The 22754-nt window shown below is 38.5% G+C and overlaps 1 protein-coding gene across 8 annotated transcripts in view; it reads right to left on the reverse strand.

The window, feature by feature from the left end:
* Positions 1 to 22754, reverse strand: part of SERPINI1 (serpin family I member 1) — a 74662-nt gene that overhangs the window by 10763 nt on the left and 41145 nt on the right. For 6 of the 8 annotated variants that reach the window (XM_046002142.1, XM_046002141.1, XM_046002140.1 and 3 more), the window contains 5 exons: positions 19308 to 19574; positions 18067 to 18297; positions 15713 to 15907; positions 14073 to 14277; positions 8504 to 8601 (listed from right to left, as the gene is read on the reverse strand). In XM_046002142.1, coding sequence (XP_045858098.1) covers positions 8504 to 8601; positions 14073 to 14277; positions 15713 to 15907; positions 18067 to 18297; positions 19308 to 19557 — 979 coding nt within the window. In that variant the 5' untranslated portion in view covers positions 19558 to 19574. Of the gene's footprint in view, positions 1 to 8503; positions 8602 to 14072; positions 14278 to 15712; positions 15908 to 18066; positions 18298 to 19307; positions 19575 to 20763; positions 20784 to 20862; positions 20882 to 22754 lie in introns of those variants that run through there. The other 2 variants (XM_046002146.1, XM_046002147.1) reach the window with 2 other exon arrangements.

Consider the following 22754-nt stretch of genomic DNA (forward strand, 5'->3'; position numbering starts at 1 on the left):
CTCATCCTGATGGAATTATGTGTCAATCAAGGCCATCATTCCTGCAGGGTCATTCACCTATTTCATAAGAGCCTGGACCTTGCCCATCCAATTTCTCTCCTCCCTGAAATTCTGTGCACCCTGCCAGGTACCAGGTAGGCACTCAGATGTTTGATGAACCAGGATGGGAGGGGAATGAAGAAGATTTACACTGATGAGCCCGTCTTATCGATTAGAGAAAGTTCATTGTTCTCTAAAAAAGAAGATAAATCAAAGACAAAGCTACACGCAATGAACAAACAAATAAATAAATAAACAAATAAATAAATAATTCCATGCCCTGGCCCCAAGCAGTCTTCCCTTTCTGGCCGCAGCAGATACTGCTGCCAAATAACTGGTCCTACTTTCCTCTGGGCAGCGAGGAGCAGGGCTCTTCAGAAAGGATATCATGGGAATGGGGCCAGCAAACCCTAGGTTTCCCAGAGAAGAGCTGGGCAACAATTCAAGCTCTTCTAAAGAAAGCAGGGCAAAACTCTAAGCCATTCATTCAGTCACTGAGCAAATATTTATGAAGCACTCTGTTGGTATGAGATATTGTGCAGGGCGCTAAAAGCTCCAAGGATCTCTGATTAACATAACGCTGGCAGGGCAGCCGTCATAGGAGTGTGTGCCCCCGCTGCCTCTGTGGCTCTGTTCCGAAACACAGACAATTGAAATGATGTCTGCGTCACCAAGGACATGCTTAAAATAACAAAATGAAGAGAGTTCCATAACAGAGCCCGAGAATACCAAAAGCGTCTCTGTACTTGAGTTGCAAAATATTTTTAGCGTCAGCCCCACCCATGAACTTTCAAAAGGTTTTGTAGAATTTGAGCTTTTTCATGGTAGGAATCCTGTTTGTTTCTTTCTTTGAAGAAATGTTGTGATAGTAGCGAAACATTCATTCATTCATTCATTCAGGTACTAAGCACCTCCAATGTGCCAGACATTGTTGATTCACTGGATTTACTATGGTGAATCAAACAGTTCCTTCCTGGGCGCCTGGGTGGCTCAGTGGGTTAAGCCTCTGCCTTCAGCTCAGGTCATGATCTCAGGGTCCTGGGATTGAATCCCGCATCAGACTCTGCTCAGCAGGGAGTCTGTTTCCCTCTCTCTCTGCCTGCCTCTCTGCCTACTTGTGATCTCTGTCAAGTAAATAAATAAAATCTTTAAAAAGGAAAAAAAAAGAAACAGTTCCTTCCTAAGAGGAGGAAAGCAAAAATTAAGTAACAGTGACAATAAAAAAGCAAATCGAGAAATGGCCACAATTTTAGGGTCTGGTTAAGTGTTACTAAAAAGCAAGATGAGATGATATTCCCAAGAGGATGAGGGCAGGTGGTGAGCGACTTGACTTGACGTGTTGGGGAAGGCGGATCTGAGATGGTCAATTTGGCTGAGACCTAAGGAATACAAAGGAGCCTTCCACAGGAACACCTGAAGGTAGTTTCCAGCAGAGGGAAAAGCTAGTTTAGAGGCAGTTACAAGCCAGCTGTGTTCAAGGACCCAGAAGAAAACCTGTGTGGCTGGATTGAGGAGAGTGGGAAGGGCCAGAGGTCTGAGAGAAGCCTCCATACTTGGAGCAAGGCAGGCTCAGCACCACCTCCTAACAGCACGCACCCACCCAGCATCTGTCCAGTTCTCCACACCATGCTGGGCTCTGAAGACAGAGAGTCATTTATGTGTGACACAGCCCTCGCTTCTGAAGAGCTCTGACATCAGAGACAGGTAGGTGAACAAGCCATCTAAGGAAAAGGTAGAACCTGTGATAGCACTTTGTGCTATGGCAGTCCAGAGGAAGGAAAGTAAACCATTTGGAAGGGAGAGATATCAGGGAAAGCTTCTCAGAGGTGGTGTCATTTGGGCTGGTTCTTGAAGGATAAGTAGAAAAAGGAAAGTCAGACAATCAGGCAAGGGCATCCCCAATGAGGATTGTACTTGTGAAGTGAGACAAGCAGCAGCGATGAGTCGAAGGTCCAGTTGAAGCCTAGTTACATCATAAGGAGGTGGAGAGTGGCAGGGGTGCACCTGACTTTAAGAGCTTGGACTCTGGGGGCCTGGGTGGCTCAGTGGGTTAAAGCCTCTGCCTTTGGCTCAGGTCATGATCCCAGGGTCCTGGGATCGAGCCCCGCATGGAGCCCCGGATCGGATCGGGCTCTGCTCCGCAGGGAGCCTGCTTCCTCCTCTCTCTCTGCCTGCCTCTCTGCCTAGTTGTGATTTCTGTCTGTCAAATAAGTTAAAAAAAAAAAAAAAAAGAGCTTGGACTCTGAGGCTGGAAAGCCTGGGCTTCATCCAGAGTAACAGGGCACCTCTACTTTGATTTTAGAAGATACCTGTGCCAGGAGCTGTAAAGCGTGGATCAGAAGGGCAAACAGCTAGGGGCAGGAACATCAAGTTTGCTATCTGTGGCAACAGTCCAGGGGAGAAAGGAAGTGGAGGTACAGCTCTGAAAGAGAAAGGCAGTCCTCTGCCTTACAGGTGCAAGGAGAAGCAGAACAAACAAGGGCAGGATGGAAGAGTCAGTCCAGTGTAAATCTAAGCACTTGAGTCTGACCTGAATGTGGTTTTTGCTATGTCTTCTTAATTCCTTTATTTTATTGGCTGCTTTATTAAAGCTCGTACTTTGTGCTGAAGGATTTAGTACTCTCTTTCCCCTTCCCCTTCCACATTCCAAGAGGATTATCTATTAATCCAAATGCTGACAGTCATTCATTTCCATTACAAAAATAGCCCTACTCTATAGCAGGATCCTCGCTGCCACTAGATGAGCATTTTAAATTGCGCCTGAGAAGAAAATGATTCTCAGCACTCTCTAGATTCCATGTTTATTGTATGAGTCTTTACTATGTTTTATGTTAACGGAATTTAGCGTCGAAGGCCATGGACATCAAGTTGAGATGACGAAAAATAAGCACAATAAATACAGAGCATCTCATCTTACTCATTTCTTCATTCAGCGAGTACTGGGCAAAAAGCACAAAATCATGTTCTTCCTGAACAATCCTGGATCAATCCTGGAGAGGTTTAAACTCTGGCAGAAGATATCCGATGCATCAATAATGATAATATGAGATCAGATGTGATATGCAGCATCAAAAAAAGGATAGAACGCTGTAGAATTTACACAGGAGTTATCACTTCTGGTTGGTGTAATCACGTGGCTTGATGAAGATGGGGATATTTGTGCCGAAGATCCGTTCAGGAGATATTTTGGGAGGGAGAGATTTTATAAAGCTGGGGCCCTGGGGATGCGTGAGGTGCAGCAAAAGTTGTGTGCAAGGATTCAGCCAGAATTAAGGCTGGAGGGAGCTGAAGTTTGAATGCCCTGCTGAGCCATGGGCAGTGCAAAGCAGAGTGAAGGGAGGCTTTGAATGGGAACTGGGATGATCTGAGAGTGGGTTTTAAGGTGATCAATCCTGGCAGTGGTAGAGAAGAAAGATTAGATGGAAAAGAGATTGGAAACCGTTTAGGAGGCTATTAAATCGTCTGGGGCAGCAGTAATGAGAGTCTGAAATAAAGGTGGATGCCATGGGATAGAGAATGAAAGAGTGGATTCAAGAGGTCTTAGCAAAGGACGCTCGAGTCACTCCATTTTTCCAGAAGCAAGAAAATGTGGAACAGGGTTGTTTTTCCACTGCTAACTCATAGTTGCTATTTTTAAAGAAAGATAAGATTTCACTGCATTAAAAAAAAGAGATTTCTTGCATAATTTAAGAATGAGTATTGTCACAGTAGTACTGAACTATTCCCCGGGTTCTTTTGAATTTACCAATTCTACTAAGAATGCGATTTTTTAAAGTTTTTACCCCGTTTTCAAGTAAAAATTTTAATTGAAGAAGTAAAACGTGCAAAAGAAAAAATCCCAAACAGTGCACAGTGACAGAGGAAACAAAATCTCCTCTCTCATCTGGGGGCCTCTGTTCTGTATTCTAGAGACAAACATTGTTATCATTTTCTAATACATTTTTCAAAAAGGGTCACTGCCTTTGAAAGCTTAAATGCATACCTATATTCTCCCCCTCCATCTTTGGAACAGTACGCTCCCATTCTGCCAACTGACTTTCTTTTCCCTCTCTGCCTCCACAATGCTTTCTCTAGTGTGGGATTTTGTGATTCATCACTAATGACATCTGGCGCTGGATTATACTTTGTTGCGGGGTGTGTCCCGTGCAGTGTAGAAGCATCCCCAGCCTTTACCGGATAGATGCCAGTAGCCCTCCCCAGTTGTGACAACCAAAAGGTCTCCGGCTATTGCCAAATGTTCTCTGCAGGACATGGTTGTCCTGGTGTATCCTGGACACACCGCTCCAATGAAGCATATCTATCGCGCTTCTTTTTATCAAATCCAACTGTTTACATCTCTCTCCCCAGAAGTCTGTATCCCTTTTTAGAGCAGTAATGATATCTTAGCCGTTTCTTCATTTTTCTGACCTAGTCCTCAGCTTACATCAACTGACTCACAAAGAGTTATTAAATGAAAGGAAGAGACAGGGCCTTGAACGTAATTAATGTATACCTTAAACACCATGAAATTCTCCCCATGAAATTCATTAAGGTAGAAAGTAATCATCAATTACATGTTAATAACTTTCTGGGTACTTGTAGGGGTTACTAACCATCATAGACACTTTAATCAGCAGGGTTTTGGAGAGGCAAAAACCTAGACATGTGAAAAGGACACCACGTAGGGCAGAGCATATGGTGCCTGAATGAACGATGCAGGGAATAAATACTATCAAATCTAGCAAAAGCAGAGAGGCAAGTCTTATAGTTGTGTCACTAGGTTTTTGTTTTGTTTTGTGTTTTAAAGATTTTATTTATCTGACAGAGAGAGACACAGCAAGAGAGGGAACACAAGCTAGGGGAGTAGGAGAGGGAAAAGCAGGCTCTCAATGGAGCAGGGAGCCCAATGCGGGGCTCGAACCCAGGACTCTGGGACCATGATCCGAGCCGAACGAACGCAGATGCCTAACGACTGAGCCACCCAGGCGCCCCGTGGTTTTTGAATGAATGATTCATAAATTATTGTGTATGTGTGTGAGAGTGAGAGAGAAAGAGAGAGAGATTGAGGGACCGCAACAGAGAGAGCCTGTGAGAGACAGAAGGAGGGAGGGAGAGTGAGAAAAAGGAAGTGTTATTTGGGCTGAGCTGAAATGCTGAGTCTTCCAAGGTCTTGGCAAAAACTAGGGAGTTAAGCCCAGGGGTATGTTTATTAAAAAAAAAAAAAAATTTTTGGAAGGGGAGGCGAACCATAAGAGACTATGGACTCTGAAAAACAACCTGAGGGTTTTGAAGGGTCAGGGGTGGGAGGTTGGGGGAACAGGTGGTGGGTAATAGGGAGGGCACGTTTTGCATGGAGCACTGGGTGTTGTGCAAAAAGAGTGAATACTGTTACGCTGAAAAAATAAATAAAATGAAAAGAAAAAAAAAAAAACTAGGGAGTTAAGAATGAAAGAATTCCCCCTGAAAGCTTGAGAAGTTGACTTTAGACCTTTCCTGAAGTCATCCTGAAGACTTATACTGGGTGGTGTTTGAGGATGGCCCGTCCGGATTTCTTCCTGATGTTTTAAGGAGTTCAATGCTCCAAGAAATGTAATACAGAATGTGGCCACGAAGAAACCTCTTCTCTCCTTCCCTCCGTCGTTTGCTCCTTCAGTGTACATCGACTGTGTGCCACGTAAGTGTCAGCTAGGTGCCAGGTCTCAGGCATGCCGCTGGGAGCACTCTGACAGGGACTCAATTCTGACTGAAGTTGGGTCAAACAGAGACTTCACACGTGGACTATATGAACTCTGAAAGATCCGCGTGTTATTTCAAATTTCCAAACCATCTGCATTCATAATATATATTTATTCTCTATTGTCTCTGGACATACTAAAGGCAGTTAAATATTACATCATAAACCTCCCAGATATGTCAAAAATTTTAAGCTACACTGACCACAATAATTGACTGGCCACTGTAGCATGACTTCCTTAGGACTGAAAAGCCACAGATATTCTATGCGGGGCAAATAACTGCATAGATGTTTGGGTGAGACAGTGAGGAATCTCTAATAAAACAGAAAATAGAGCCACGGTAAGAAAGTGGAATGTAATTATCCAGCTGGAATTTGGCCAGTATGGTAGACAGATTCTCTCAATTCCTGAGGAAGGGAACATAAGAACTTTTAACTATACTATGCTCCAGCCACAAATATATACTTCTGACTCAAGCACAAAAGTACCCATTAGCTTTTGAATATCTACCAGTCCCACCTCCTTGACAACCCCACTGAAAATGTCGAAGTCCTAGGAGCTTGGATGTGAGCCATGAAGACCTTTACTTGGGCAAAATTTGCATTTCTCTGGTGGACAGCAGCATTTCTATCATTTATACAGTAGACATTTAGAAAAACTGCTAGTGTTTTGAGTAAGTTCTCTAATTAAGGGGTGAAAGCTACAGTATCAAATACATGTATATAATCTTACTGCTGAGTCCTGCTTGGAAAACAATCTGTCCAATTCTAAATCTGGGAGGGCAAGGCCTTTTTTGATTATCAACTCCTTGAGAATTTCCTGAAAGCTATGAACCTATCTCTGCCCTCTTTTATCTTTTGTATGTGTGTGTGTGTGTGTGTGTGTGTGTGTGTGCACGCATATGCACGTGACTGCACACATATATGCAATTTCATATAGCACCCACTTCACTGAATTCAATTCCTGGGTCCTCATTGTCCAAGCTTAGAAGCTATTATTCGGTCAGCTTGATTTTCTACAGGCTCTTAATTCTAGAGAGGAAAACTAAATTCTCTCCCATAGCACATGAACTGCTAAGAAAAATTCTATGCCTTAGCTCTCTGGTTGGAGAGTTGAGTCCAACAAATTGTATATCTAGAGGACTTACACTCTTTGCTCTTTTTTATCTTGAGATCATCAGACATCACACACATATCTGTGTGTGTGTTGATATCATCAGAAAATAGATTGTTTCATATTCCATATTCTTTTTTTTTTTTAAGAGTTTGTTCATTTATTTGACAGAGATCACAGGTAGCCAGAGAGGCAGGCAGAGAGAGAGGGGGAAGCAGACTCCCTGCTGAGCAGAGAGCCTGATGCAGGGCTCTATGCCAAGATGCTGAGATCATGACCTGAGCCAAAGGCAGAGGCTTTAACCCACTGAACCACCCAGGCGTCCCTTATTTTCCATATTCTATAGAAATGATAGAACATCATTACATAAGCTAAGTCATATTTCAATGATGAATGTCTTGGGATTAGCTGCTTAAAATATTTCCAAAAGGATTTTACATGTTCCAAGTACTTAATGTTGCTAATATGTTAATGGTTTTTTACCCTGAACAAATTAGGGCATCTGAATCCAATAATTCAACTAGGTTTCCCCCCAGGTGGGATTTTTAAAATAAATTACTCAACGCCCCATATGCCAGGTATATTTGGAAGCTACTTCTTCAAAACCACACTTTTTTAAAAATTTAATTTAATTTAATTTTTCTTCAGTGTTCCAAGATTCATTGTTTATGCACCACACCCTGTGCTCCATGCAATACGTGCCCTCCTTAATACCCACCACCAGGCTCACCTGACCCCCACCCCCCTCCCAAAACACCCCAAACCATTCTTTCCGTATTGAAGACTCAAGATAATCTTTGTCATCTTACTAGGTATTCTTTTAAAAAGTGTCTGGTTCTCACAGCAAGCATGCATTTATTTATCCTCTCTTCCTTCTATCCTATATAAGTTCCTGTAACTGGACATATTGAAGCATTAAATCAACACGTTTATTGATTATCTACAAGGCATTGTGTCAGATAGGATGGGGGAATTTAAAGATGTACAGGCCAGGTCTTCTGGAGAATATCTGCTGTTGAAGACAAGACATAGACCAGAATAATCTAAACTTAATGTTTATAACTGTTATTTATAGCTTTGTGTATAGAAGGTAAATATATTTGTTATATTTATCTGACAAATGATTATTTTACCTCAGAACACCATAGTAAATAGAGGGTTTGACATCATCATTTAAAAAGAAAATTTGTTTTTTTAAAGGAGCTAGAAATTTAGTGAATACGCCATAAGGGACCAGAGGGCAGGACAGCAGAGAAGAGGCTGCCTGCCAGGAGGCCAGTGGGTGAAGACTGCTTTTGAGGGAGGAGGGTGAGGGAGTATATTGACATATGGGATTTTCCCCTTTTTGGTAACTGTGCCTGGTTGCGAGTAGCCCATTGGCTAGGTAGGGCCTGTGGATACTTTGAGGTGGGTCGCCTGATGGGCCTGTCTACATTCAGCCAGGGTCACTATGGGTCCTTTTGCCTTGATCAAATTTGTATTGCTTAAGCCTGTTGCCTAAAAGTGGCCTCTATATCCGTGCCCTAAACTCCCGAACAATTTTGACTCTTAAATCTTTAAGGTGCTGACAGCATCATCATTTTTAAAATCTTTTATGAAATAATAACATTTTTAAAAAATTAGTGTTTATCTCCTACCAGACAAAGCTGTCAAATTTGCATTTTTGATGAAAACTTCAGTTATTCCAAGAGCCTTCAAAACATCTTTTAAATCAATTTCCTGTTCCACGGTGAACCTGGAGGACACATAGGGGGAAATGCATTTAGTTACAGCATTTTTAAAGTATTTAGTTACAGTATCCCGTTACCTGGGACAAAAATTAAAATGTTGGATATGTTGATTTTAATGGTAAATTATGCTAAAACTGGGTCGCGTTTGACTGCAAGTAGTATTCGATTGTGCTCATAAAAAGAGGAGACAGCAAAAAGAATATTGTATCAGAATAGTGTTAGATTATTAAGTAGGAAAAGTATTTGATGTGGACACAAAACTGTAATATATAGGAAGGAATAAGTGTTTTGAGGTCCAGAATATAAAACTTGTATCTCAGTAGTCTTCAAAATTGTGTGACCTACTAATACGTTTGATTTTTTAAGCTGTCAGTGGCTAATCAAATGTTTACCCAAGGCATTTCATTCTCTTAGTATCCTTGCTCAACTTCCTGTGAAAAGGGAAAGCCAATGCTGTATCTAATTGCTGTATAATGGATACATCTTACATTTCAACTCCATACACTCACAGAAAGGAAACATAAAAGCTATCAGGTTAACAATATGTATCTTCCTGGTTATATTAACCTCCAGGACCTAACCCTGTTCTCCTGGTAGCATCACAGAAAAGATGTTACTCAACAGAAGTGAATTAAATATTACATCTTAAAAACTGTACACTTTTACAATTATATTAGAGATTCTTTTTTAAGCAAAAGAATAACAAATTTGTATTTTTTGTTTTAATGGGCTTTATGAATTATACATAAATGTGCATCACATTTGCAAGAAGAAATAAAACATTACTTAAAACTGAAATGAAAATAAGTACAGTGGTCATGAGCAGAATATTAATTTTAAAAAATGGTTTCCACAGAGAGTCTGATTAGTCATATTAAAGAGTCTCTCCCAAACCAATGAATTGTCTCACCCATCTTTCTAGTGAAAAATATGGAGTGAAACATGGCTGCATTTAACACACAAATGCAGCATTTTTTAAGCAAAGGTTATTATTTTTTTATAAAAAGTGAGAATAACTAGAAGTAAATGTTTCCTTTTTTTTCTAAGATGTTGCTTTTTGATCAATAAAGATTCTAAATGTAAGTTTTTAGGCAATGGGCTGTATCCTTAAAAGAGTTAAGTCTGTGACAGTCACAAAACATCACATTAGCATCATTTCTGATGTCTGGTTTAAAGAAGAATGACAAGGGAATGGTTGCTATAAACAAGACTCAGACATCAAGAGGAATAGTCAGGGGAAAACAGTTTTAGCAGGTTCATGTTTATGGAAAATATGACAAATAGAAAGATAAATGTATAGCAAGCATATCAAACCAAGTCCTGAATTTTATCTGTATCCTACACTTTAACTTGGACTTAGCATTGTTTCTTTTGTTTCCTACAAAAAGCAAATGTTGGTTGTGAAAGTAGAAAAGGGGGATGAGTAGGGAAGTATGGACTGTCTCAAAGAATACCTTCAATGGCTTGATTAAGGTGTTTTGTGTGTGTGCTTGACATTTATTATTCATTAATTAATCTACCAAAAACTATTCCGAGACTCTAACAGATTAATTTAAATATCACGAAAATCCTTGGAGGTCAGTATTATTATTATCCTCAGTTAATAGAAGAAGAAACCAAGGAGGAGAAAGATGAGATAACTTGACCAAGGTCAGATGGCTAATAAATGGCAGAGCAGGGGCATGGATCCAGGTCGTATTCTGTATGTTCTGATCCACGTAAAATAGGAAAGTGAAGGAAGAGATCAGGAGAGGATTCTTTGTACTTCTTAAGAGCAACCTGGTTTGTTTCACACTTCTGAGGTTTGCTGTTTCAGGTGAGGATGGTAATTTAGCCAGACTGAATTTGGGCAAGTTCCTTAGTTTCTGAGCCTTGGATTTGACTAACATTAATAATACCTGCCTCATAGTACTGTCAAGGGGATTGAATAAGATTTCTAGAAGTCTTAAAAAAAAAAAAAGATTTTATTTTTAAGTAATCTCTACATCCAACACGGGGCTCGAACGCCTAACCCTAAGATCAAGAATTGCATGCTCTATCAACTGAGCCAACCAGGTGCCCCAAAGATTTCTAGAAGTCTTAGGATGGTGCCTGTATGTAGGAGGAATGTAATAAAGGGCAGATTGCGTTGACAGCATTTACGATATTGCAGTTACATATAACATCACATTATTATAGGTGTTAAGGTATTGTATATTTGCATTTTAGTAATGATGGAGTAATTTGATTAAATACCTGTTTCATCTCTGCTGCTTTAGCTGTAAATTAGTCAAATCTAGTGTCTTTTTTATGCCAATACCTGTAGTATCTAGCATAGGACAATATACATAGGTTGAAGTGAAAAAAATCTAGGTGACCATGAGAGTGTTTGTTCAAAGTTGAAGATGGGATGTGAACAATTTCTATTTATCCATCTCTTGTCTTTGTTTCCTTATCAAACTACTGAGAAACAGCTATCATCCATTTACTAACTCTTTCCTCTTAATAGAGACTAATATTCACATATTAGAGACTAATAATCTTTAATAATCTTAAATAGTCTTTAATATAGACACTAACAATCATTATCATCTCCATACCCGAGGGCTCACTGTGTCCCAGACACTATGCAAATCCTTTTACATGTGGTATCTCATTTAATCATCCCTATGATAATGTCACGGAATCCTAGGAGATGATGTATTATGGTCTCTATTCTTCAGAAGAACCAACTGAAGTTCAGTCAAGACAAGCAACTTGCTGTAGTCACACAGCTAGTAGGTGGTAGAATGAGCATATGAGCTAAGGCCTGTCTGACTGCAAAGTGACCCACCACTAATAACTGCAATTCTAACGATGGCTATTTAAAAACAATCAGATAAACCATAGGTAGATTTTACATTTCGCCCACCAAACTTAAAAATAAAAAGCCACAACCTTGCTTTTTTAAACCCAAAGTCATGCCTATTTTAACAATGTAATCATGCATTTGCAATTTTTTATCTGAGTAAGTTGAAGAGGTATGTAGAGGGCAGAAGCATCTCCACATCTCCAGTGTGGAGAGCAAGTGTTAGAAAAGAATAAACATATATTACATATAAGGAGATTTATACAACTTGTAAGGAATTAAGAAACTAATCAAGACACCTTCTGTAGAAAAGCCCAGTGAAAAGCACTTATATTAAAGAACAATATCGGATGGCTTATGTATTCGTTTTCTTTTATAAACATGAATCTAAAGTGCCTTGTTTCTAAGACAATCATTTTCCAAGTAAAAGGATGGTCTCTGCTTACAAAATAGAAAACCACTTTATATCCATTGATTTACAGCACTCTGATCCCAAATGACCAATCTGAGACTACAAAAGTCAGAGTGGAAAGATATGACAGCCAGGTACCTCTGCATTCTAAATATTAAGGTATTTGATTTTCATTTTAGAACCATCTTCTTGAACCTTATATAACGAAGAAGGTAATGTTCATGAGAATAAGGTTTTTAAAAAATCTTACTAGAAGAAAAGTATATGTAAAGTTACCCATAGGTTAACACAAGGTGAATACTAGGACTTAAAAGGTACACTGAAAATGAATAAAAATAATGATAATACATAATAATTATATGATGTTAGGCATTATTCTAAAGTGCTTTTTAGATCTCTCACATATATATTTTTAATCTATATTAGCCAAACTGTTTTTGCTACCATGACTAAATCGGAAGAATATTTGGTAATGTCCATTAAATCTTAGAAATGTATGACTCTGTATTAACCTTTCAGTATTTCACTGGATTTGTGATCTCATAGGTATAGCATTTTACCCTCTCCTGAACAGAGTTTTGTACTTTGGATAAAAATACAATTTCAATTCAGTATCTGATTCCTATAGAGCTTATTGTTCAGGGGGAAAATAATGAAAATACAAAAGTACTTGCCCCCTTCTCCCCCCTCAAAATACCCTATACCTTTTAAGAAAGGCATTTAAAACCTATACGCATGAAATCTAATATAACAGAAAGTAAAAGCACCTGTGAAGCAGAACAAGAATTGGTAAAATTACAGAAATGCAAAGTTGCCATTTCAGAGTAGTATCTCCATATGAATAAAACTATACAAACATTTTAAGACAGATACTTGAGTAAACCTAGGAAATGGCTATTAAAACTTTTAACCTCTGCTAAAATGAGGTCATAAACGTCATTATCCTCATTGAAAATTTAGTGGATTCTAATACCGTAAAATGGAAGGGGTAGATTGTTTCCTATTATTATCTACACGTAAGTATTTGAAAACAGCCAATTTCTTAAAAAGGGAAACCAGATTCATGTTATGTAGCTATATTCTGTTATGTAGCTATTTTCTCTCTATGCATTAACGAGGCAGAGGGAGAGTTCATAGAAATTCTGGAGAAATGGATACAGGGTAATTAACTGTGCCTAGTTTAGTATCAGGCATTAATATGAGCAAACAAGCTAAACTATTTTATAATTGAAGAGTATCTCTTAGAAAATGAAAATTTAATTTTCATCTGCTGCCATGTTCCATTTCTCAGTGGACAGGACCTGGAGGCCACATTTTCTAGTGAATATGGTTGAATTAGAATATGTGATCCTTACTAAGCATTCATTTAGAATTCTGCTAAAATCGTCCTAAATAACTTTGCATTCTCACAGAATTGAAGCATTTGGCCATGCTGAACTTAGTTCATGGAATTTAATAAGGGAAGAGTTAACACTATACTGAATTTCTCATTTTATCAAAAAGAATTTCTTTAAAAATATACAGAGACATACACAATATCAGTACCAGGCAAAGAAACATGAGAAGAGCATTTTAGGCCAATGCAAAAACGTGCATAGAGACCCAGAGGCAGGAAAAAGCATGCTATCTGTATGTAGCATAGCTACAAGCTCATGGATAGAACATGCTCCCAAGTGTTGTTGTGGTGAGTGGCCAGAGGTCAGGTTGAGAAGAACATCTAGGCCCTGCATAGATCTTATTATTTAATCCACAGGGAGAATTTTAATCTTTCTCCTTCTTATTTATGGTTGCATCTTGGCACCGAGCATAGTAACTTGCTTGCGCTTCTTCCAACAATGTGGGAGATTGTTTTCTCTCCAGCTATAATCAACTTTAAATATTAATGAAATACAGAAGACTGCCAATGCAAATGATATTCAGAGACGATCTACTGAGAAACATTCTAAAATGAAGCTAAGATTATTGACTAGGTTCTGAAACTAGGTCTTGGGAAATAGTATTGAGTGAATTGATAGGGAAGCTTGTGTCTCTGGGCAGGACCCCATGAGTACAAAAGACTACTTTTAAAAAAGGAGGAGGAAGGGAAGGAGAGGAAGGGAAGGGGATGAAAGAAGAAGGGGAGTAGGGGGAGAAAGTAGCTGAGACTTAAAATTCAAAGGTATTCAGACCTGAGTCAGAAACTACATTGAAATCTCTCCCACTATGCTGTTGGAGGAAGTCCCACAGGAGCCTCTTACCTGGGCAGGTACACTTCCACTTTTTGTTTCTTCACAGAGTTTGCCCATTCTTCAATCAGTTGTGCTTTGACCAATGGCTCCAGAGTGGCCAGTGGAACTTCCTGCCTGGACAATACCAGCATCATACTTATCTCCTCTCCCTCATAGGGTATTTCTAGGACTTGGTAGATACCCCCAGCTTCATTGGAACCATCACTAAACTCTCCTAAAACAAAAAGAAAGGTGATAAAAGGTCCATATCCAAGTTCAAATAAAAGGTTTAATTTGTTGTGACTTTCTTCCAAAATAGTGTGTGTGTGTGTGTGTGTGTGTGTCTGTGTGTGTGTGTGTGTCTGTGTCTGTGTCTGTGTCTGTGTCTGTGTGCGTATAAATATTCAGGTATCTGAGAAAAAAGGCTTTTGGGGTTTTGTTTTGTTTTGTTTTGTTTTTAAAGCTCCTGAAATCAAGTGAATCTTCAGTCCTAAAGTATTTATTTTATTTTAGAATCCCCAGGATTATATTGTAATTGTCATAATATGTTCTCTAGACTTACTTTTTATTTTTAAATGAGATACTTCAGATGAATATTTAGTTAAAGAATATCTAAAGAATATCTTTAGAATATCTTTATCTTTAGAAGCAATGATCAGTCCTGGTTAGAAAAATAGAGCCCTAAATCCAACTTAGATGTAGTTCACATTTGCCAATACCTACCAGATTTCTAAGAAGGGAAAAACAGACTACGTAATAACTGGGACTTTATTATTACCACAACTAAAAATTTTGAGGCCAAGATAGCATAGTCAAAATGAAATCTATTACATTATCTAGGTAGTTATCTAGGGTATTTGTGGTGCTTAAGACTTCTATATTAGGTAATAAAGGTTGGTTAGATAATGGGCTTTGTATTCCAATAACTTAGCTAAATTCACCAGGCTTCCATAAAAACATAAAGAAGTCTTTAAAACAAATGGTCCTGTTGCTACCTTAAAATTTCCCCCATTTTCAAAAAGAAAATGTAATGCTTCTGTTACGAGCATTTTCCTATAACTAATCTAGGTCCTTTAGACCTTTGAACATTTTGGTTCTCAAGTTGAGTGTGTAAGAATATAGTTCATTGCAGTGTGTAAGAAAGATTGACACCCTAAACTTCTGAGAAGTCCAATGAAATATCTCTGAAAAAAATGCCAAGGATATTAAGTTTTATCACAAATCACAGACCTTCAATAAATGAAACTATGACCAAACGTACACAGTCTGAAAGCAAAGTTTTAAAGAAATGCTTGTAATTCAAAAAGTGGTAAGAAATCCAAAGCAAGGGCAAAGTGGAACATATGGGTCACTGACAACCACCCTAAAGCCAATGGCTTTCTGGAGTAACTCGTAATGTTCTTTACAAGAGCAGGTATTTGCACGTGGGAATAAAGCCACTTTGCAGGTGTAATCAACTTCATAATTTAAAGAAGTCTATTGGAAAACTGTCAATGCATGTAATATTCACTCAGGATCTAATTAGAGGCCTTTGAAAATGGAGCCAAGGAAATTGAATTGCAGCTCAAATGAGATTGACAAGATATTTGAATAATAAATATTTCATGTTCTTTCTTAAAAATTCATTAATACACTGAGGGAAGAGAGAAATAAAAGCCAGAATGTCTTACCATAATAAAATTCCCCTTGTTGATACATCATTGGAATTTGGACTTCACTTTCATCATCTTTGGTGAAGGAAAAGGTTCTAGTATTTTCAGGTCTAAATTGTGACTTCCAGCTCCCCTTGAAATAGACAGCATTGATGAGGGCCAAATGAGTGCCAGCATCAAAATCCCTTGGGGATACCAAATCCTTCAACAGACCTATTCAGGAAAAACAAATAGATGAACATTCATATTAAATCTGAAGGTGAAAGGGGGCCAAAAGATTATCAAACTACCATCTGATAGAGTAATCCAGAAAAAATGTGTGCCATTACCAAATTTACAAAAAAATTAAGTGTCATGCTTTCAAAGAAAAATGTTACATATACATCCACACATGATTACACACACACAATACAGATTAAGGAGGTCTAAAACAGACCCACCTGACATAACACTGGTAGGATCTTGACACTTGGAGAAATGATAGAACGATGTACAACAGAATCCCAGGCTTTACCACTTTCTAGTTGTGATGATGTGTGTACAACTCTTAACACAGAGTAAGCACTCAGTAATCATCACCGGGTTTATTCTTGAACAACATACATGATTAAAATGTCATTCAATTAAAAAATGTCCCCCATGTATATTGGATATCTTTCCACTGACTATACAATTACCTTTGACTAAGTGAAAACAGATGAGTGAAAGCCATTTGAACTCATGATGCCGTATTATCTATCATTTGAAATATATCTTTACAAATCTGTTTTCAAAGATATTGGGTCTTTGTCGATAGCAAAAAATGTTTATTTTTAAAATTTTTTAAAAAGATTTTACCTATTCATTTGACAGAGAGAAAGAGAGAGAGAGCACAAGCAGGGGGAATAGCGGGAAGAGGGAGAAGCAGGCTCCTCACTGGGCAGGGGGCCCCGTAGCAGGACTCTATCCCAAGACCCGGGGATCATGATCCAAGGTGGAAGGCAGCTGCTTAACCAACTGAGCCACCCGGGCGTCCCACTAAAAATGTTAAAAAGATTTTGGAAATAGCTTTTAATCATTCAGTCTACTCAAAGTGGATTATTATTCTTGACTTACTCTTTGAATGTTAAAATACAAACATAAGTTTCTTTTATCCTACATTTTAATGTCATAGTTAAAAAAGAACCAAAATTTGTATTCTCTCATTTTACTAATGATAGTACTTCTCTAGGTGCTTACAAAGGTGCCTCAGAATTTTTGGGTTTAGGACATAGGGCATGTGGTCAGGTTTTTTTGTTATTGTTCCAAAATAAAATATATTAGATTGATGTTATTTGGGAGTTTTGACAGTATGAATTAATTTAGTGAACATCTGTAATCTACTTTAAATTTGATCTCATTTTTAAAATTCTAGTTTCAATATTTTGATGGTAAAGTTAGAAAATAAAATGGTAAAATATGAAACATATGGAAAGCTTAAATACATTTTTAAAGAACAGATTAAAAATAAATTTTATTTATTATTTTTTAACGATTTTATTTTTTAATTTTTTTTACACCCAATGTGGGGCTCAAACTCACAACTCCAAGATCAAGTGTCACATGTTCCACCAACCAAGCCAGCCAGGTGCCCCAAGATTAGAAATAAATTTTAAAACAAATGTATCTCTTTCTAATTCTCCACTTATTTGGAATTAAAATGGCTGCTCCTTTTTAAAGAAATTCTATATCATTTTTTTGATTACCAATCAAGTTCTGCCATTTAAAAGCCCAACTCTGGGGGCACCTGGGTGTGGCCCAGATTGTTGTTAAGATGGTTAGGCATCTGCCTTCAGCTCAGGTCATGATCTCCAGGTCCTGGGATGGAGCCCCATGTCAGGCTCCCAGCTCAGTGGGGAGTCTGTGTCTGCCTCTCCTCCTGCTTGTGCTCTGTCTCTCTCTCTCTTGAATAAATAAATAAAATCTTAAAAAAAAAAAAGCTCAACTCTGATTTTTAACTCTCTCTTATATTCTATTTTAAATTTATTTTTAAGAGGTCCACCAATTGCCATTCTAACTGGCATCTAACTTCTTAAATAAGTCAGCTCAAGCAAAATTCCATACAGTAGTTAGGATTACCATGCAGAGGAAAACCATGATTGGAGAGACAGATTTCAGACTGATTTATCGCAGTGCCAAAATTCTTCACATGCCAAAAGATTTAAATTCTTTCAAAAACGTTTATTCATAAGCAATGCCTCTAAAAGGACTATAATCTATACAAAATAATTATTAGATACTTGACTAAATGCTAACATTCAACAATTCAATCAGAGTGAAGAGACAAACAATTTCAGAAGTAGAAGAGAGTTAAAACTAAGCTACCAGAGAAAGAAAGGAACTAAATGACATACTATTTGTGTTATTCTCCACCCACTTATTGATATGGTTGGCCACAGCTATATTTTGACTGAAGTCCACATGATTTACTTCTGCTTTAAAGTACTTTTTCAGCATTTGCAAAAATTCCTCATTGACATGAAATCCATTTTGCACAAAGAGAGAGTTGGCAATTTTCATCACATACTGGCTCTCTTTAGCAGTGACCATGTTAGAAAAATCCTTCAAGAAGGAAAATTCATCACCTGCAAAATGACAAACAGTAAGTTTATTAGTGAAAGAAACACAGTGAATGATCACAGGGAGTGGAGAAGCACCAAAACATAGCAAGGGAGATAGATGAGGCAGGAACCCAAGGGAAGAGCAGTATTTATTCCCCATACAACATGACAAGGAGGCTCCAATATTTGTGCATTTCTGGATTTTCAAATTAACTTTGAGTATTTTGAACTGGTATTATTTTTTGTTTTAACTGATGTCTTGGTAGAATCTATTATAGCGATTTTTTGGTTGTCTCCTTTCAAAGTGCTTAGGTTATTCTCATTAAATTGTTCCTCATTCTATAATTAAGGAATAAGAATTAAGCTTAATTAACTATTTTAAAAATCAAAATATTCCTTGAAATTTTACTTTCACTGAAGTTTTTTTGCCTTATAACGAGAAAAGTCCCTTAGAAATCAGAGTTCTTAACTTTTTAATGAGTTGATTCTCATGCATATTAAAAACATTAAAATAGAAATCATACATCATGTCAAAATGATTACAAAATACCTTTTGGCTAAAAACTTTCTCCAATACATAACATTTTCATGATAATAAAACATTTCAAAAAAATTCTTGGATGCTACTTTAAAAATGAAGATACAATTGGTTTTAAGCAAAAATTTCTGATATTCTTAGAGAATCTTGTTGCTTTTCTTCATAGCAGTTATCATGGTTGTAATTTTTCATTTATGTGATAATTAATTGACACATGCCTTTCCCTCTAGACTGGAAACTCAGTAAGAACCATGTTTGCTTTTATTTGTCACAGTGAGGTTTATTTAAATAATAATAGTAATAAAATTTACAATTTCCTTAGATTAACTCAGCTAAGGATGCAGCAAGGAATTACTACTTTTCTTGGGTTTCCTGATGGTTCTCCTAACCATACCATCTCATTGTGTGAATATTGCTACCTGTGGCCAAAGACAACGTAATTGAGTAGATAGTTAAAGCCAAACCACCTTGAAAAATTAATCCTAAGCACACTCACCATTTTTCAGGCTATCATATCCCATTGAATGACGGATTTCTTTCAGGGTAGACCCTTGGGCCCCAAGTTCCATCATTCCTATAGCGAAGGTAACACTCAATGGAGAGAAAAGAATATTTTCATCTTCCCCAGTGGCTCGAAGATGGTTATACATATTCACTGACAACTCAGCAATGGTTTCATCAGGGAAAGTGGCCCCTAAAGCCAGACTTTGTAGAATCAGCAAAGAGAAGAGTCCAAGGAAAGCCATGTTGGGAGAGCTCAAGCCTGGAAAACAATAATTTCCATATTAATTATCACTGAGAATTGAGTGAAAGGCAAAGAAAAATAAAAATAAGAATTATTTCTTGGCAAAGTTGTAAAGAAAACCAATTTTCTAAACATTTACAGTGTTAATATCTCCTAACAAAAGTCCCTTTAAAGAATATGTTGGGAGATACTATTTTTAAAAAGGCAATTAATAGTCAAATGAACAAATTACATTGCTAATTCTGAGGATATTTCCAGGAATAGGGTCGCCCTGGTCCCCACCTTCATGGGGTTAAGAGTATGTGTAGCTACATATATAATGGATAATTAAAGACCATGCTTGGTGAGACTAATGTATCAATTTTTCATATCTTCACCATATATATTTTGGTCATGATTTTGACACAATTTACTCTAATATACATCAAACTACACACGTCCAGGAGAACTATAATGGAAACCAAAAGATATTTACAGGGTTTAAGAGGAACTAGTGAAGTCAGGCATTTGAAAATGTTGGTTTACCCATTTACTGTAATTTATAAAATTAATGCACCATGCAACTGGGTTGCCAGTTGGCAGGAAAAGATCAGACACACACCTGCCACCGGCCCCAATGGATCAGCCCCAGCTGCAGAACCCACAGGAAGTGGTAACCCAGAGAAGAAGCAGGTTCAGCACATTCTTATGTGCTTTTCCCTTCCACCCTGGCTCCCTGTGAGGCTGCTGCTCCCAGTGGCCATCTCTGGGCAGGGAGGAGCCTTCGACCATACTGACCTTTTAAACTCAGGCTGATTTACCATTTCAGCTTATACTGATGCTTCTATTTCAATGAATATCAGGCTTATCTGGTCCTTGAACCATTTTCTCTTTGGAAGAGAAAGTGTCAGTGCCCAGATATCTCTGGCTAACATTTCTTCCTCCCGGCACACCAGTATTCCAGAAGCCCTGTCTCCCCACAAGCAGCACACACTGACCAGCGCACAGCTGGGACAGAATTTCCTTCTTCCTTGTATTCTCCCTCTTCATCACTGCAGGCATCTAAAAGCTGACCTGCCTAGTCAAACAGGTAAGTAGCTTACTCCTTCTTGACCTTCAAGGAAAAAAAAAATTATCCTCAAAACAACATGTAAAGAGATCCTGAGCAAACACATTTGGAAAGCTGTATTTCAATGAGCATGGAGCATTCACAGTCCCCTTTCCTTACCAGAAGGAAGGCAAACACATTTTACTGAAGAGCAAAGTGTTTCTGGCAAGGGTTTGAGTCAGAACGTCCTCCTCACTCCTGTAGCGTTTTTGATCTCACCTTCCGGAGAACTGCCTATTAGTTTGTAAATCCTGCACGTTTTAGGGATAAGTTTGGAGGAGCAGTTTTTTTGCAGCTGTTCTTGTTTTTTGTTCTTTGCTTTTTTGGTCTGAGAAACTCTGAGCGCAGCTGTCACCCCTCTGCTTTCGTATTAAGGTTTAGATCCTTTTTCCTTGGTTTAGGAAGGTAAGGCTCAGCCTGCATGTGAATTATGTAAATAGGGACTCTCACAACCCCGCTGTGGGAGGGAGGAGGGTTGCCTGTTGGGGGGATCAAGTGCATTGCTGCAGAACAGAACAGTCAGTGGTGCAGGCAGCACCGAGACTGAAGCACGGTGGCGCAGAACACAGCTGCCCTGCCAGCCTGCGGGCTGGGGCTGTCCATGGGAGGCTGCCATGGAATCCTGCAAATCCCTCGCCCCGCCTTCTGTACTTCAGAAGATTCCAGTAAAAGGTAGAAGCAGAATAGGGCAACTTTCTCAACCTCTGGATTCAGAAGGAAATTTAGCAGGTACCCTTCCAAATTGAAAGAGACCCTAAGATACACCCAGTATTTAATACTTAGGCTGTAACACTGGTTACTAGAACTCAGAAATCCAAGTCCGACTCAAGGGCCAATGACCTTACTCATGATACTATACTGCTGTCTGACATACGCTACAAAGACCCAAAGCTGGGCCTCATTACTTCCGTTTAATGGTATCTAGTAGAAAACCATGAAGCTGAAGTCATTATATGGGAGTGGTATCCACTGTCATTCAGTAACAAGGCTATTTGGAAACCACTGTTTTTAACACAATTATCAAATTTAAGGTTAACAAAAAGATTGCATTCCTATAAAGCAAAAACCAACCTGTTGCCAACCAACAAACATTCTAGAAAAATAAAGCCAAGTCTAATACATTCATCAGCATTTTTATTTACAAATGAATGTGCCATGAGATAAATAAGCTAACACATGGCATATGACCTTTGGCAAATCACAAGCCTTCTCTGTCTTAGCTTCCTCATTCATGAAATGAAGATGCCAATTTCTACTCCACACAATTATCAAAGATGTAAATGAAATAGTGTGTGTTTGAAGCACTCATTTGAAGCTACAAGGATACTAATAAAAAACATTATCATTAGAGAATATGTTTCCCAGGTTTGTATGTTTGCTAAGTTAAGGAAGAGACTCTAGAGCCAAAAATGAGTGTTTTATACTTCCTGTGGGCTCATCTAATGTAGCACTATTAAATGCCATTCATTCAGCCAAGATGGAAAGAGGTACCACCAAGATACCAAAATGTATAAAAACGGGATCTCGGGGGCACCTGGGTGGCTCAGTGGGTTAAAGCCTCTGCCTTTGGCTCAGGTCATGATCCCGGGGTCCTGGGATCGAGCCCTACATCAGACTCTCTGCTCAGCAGGGAGCCTGCTTCCCCTCCTCCTCTCTCTGCCTGCCTCTCTGCCTGCTTGTGATCTGTCTGTCAAATAAATAAATACAAATTTAAATAAATAAATTAAAAAAATAAAATTCTCTTAAGAAAAAATGGGATCTCGTCCTCAAGAAACTCACAGCATTGTACAAGAACATGTAATCTATTATTGTGATTCTTCTCTGTTTAAGAGAAGAGGTTCTTACAAGAATCAGGAGAAGGGCAAACAGACTCTTCAGAAAATGCATGCACGTGGCTAACAGAACATTACTTTCACTGGCCAGGATATTTACTGGCCTCAGGTTAGGAACCCCCTGGTCTGTGGCATATGGTCCACAGGCAGAAAGAAGCAGTGTTTGGTGGACCTGCAGCTCTGCTGTGTTTCCTTATTGGGGTAAAGAGATGTCAAAACCACTATGTATCTTCAGGCTTCTGGCAGACTCCTGGAAAGAACACCCGTAGGTTTGTGAGA

This window comes from Meles meles, chromosome 4, assembly GCF_922984935.1.
Source record: "Meles meles chromosome 4, mMelMel3.1 paternal haplotype, whole genome shotgun sequence".
Classification (NCBI taxonomy): domain Eukaryota; kingdom Metazoa; phylum Chordata; class Mammalia; order Carnivora; family Mustelidae; genus Meles; species Meles meles.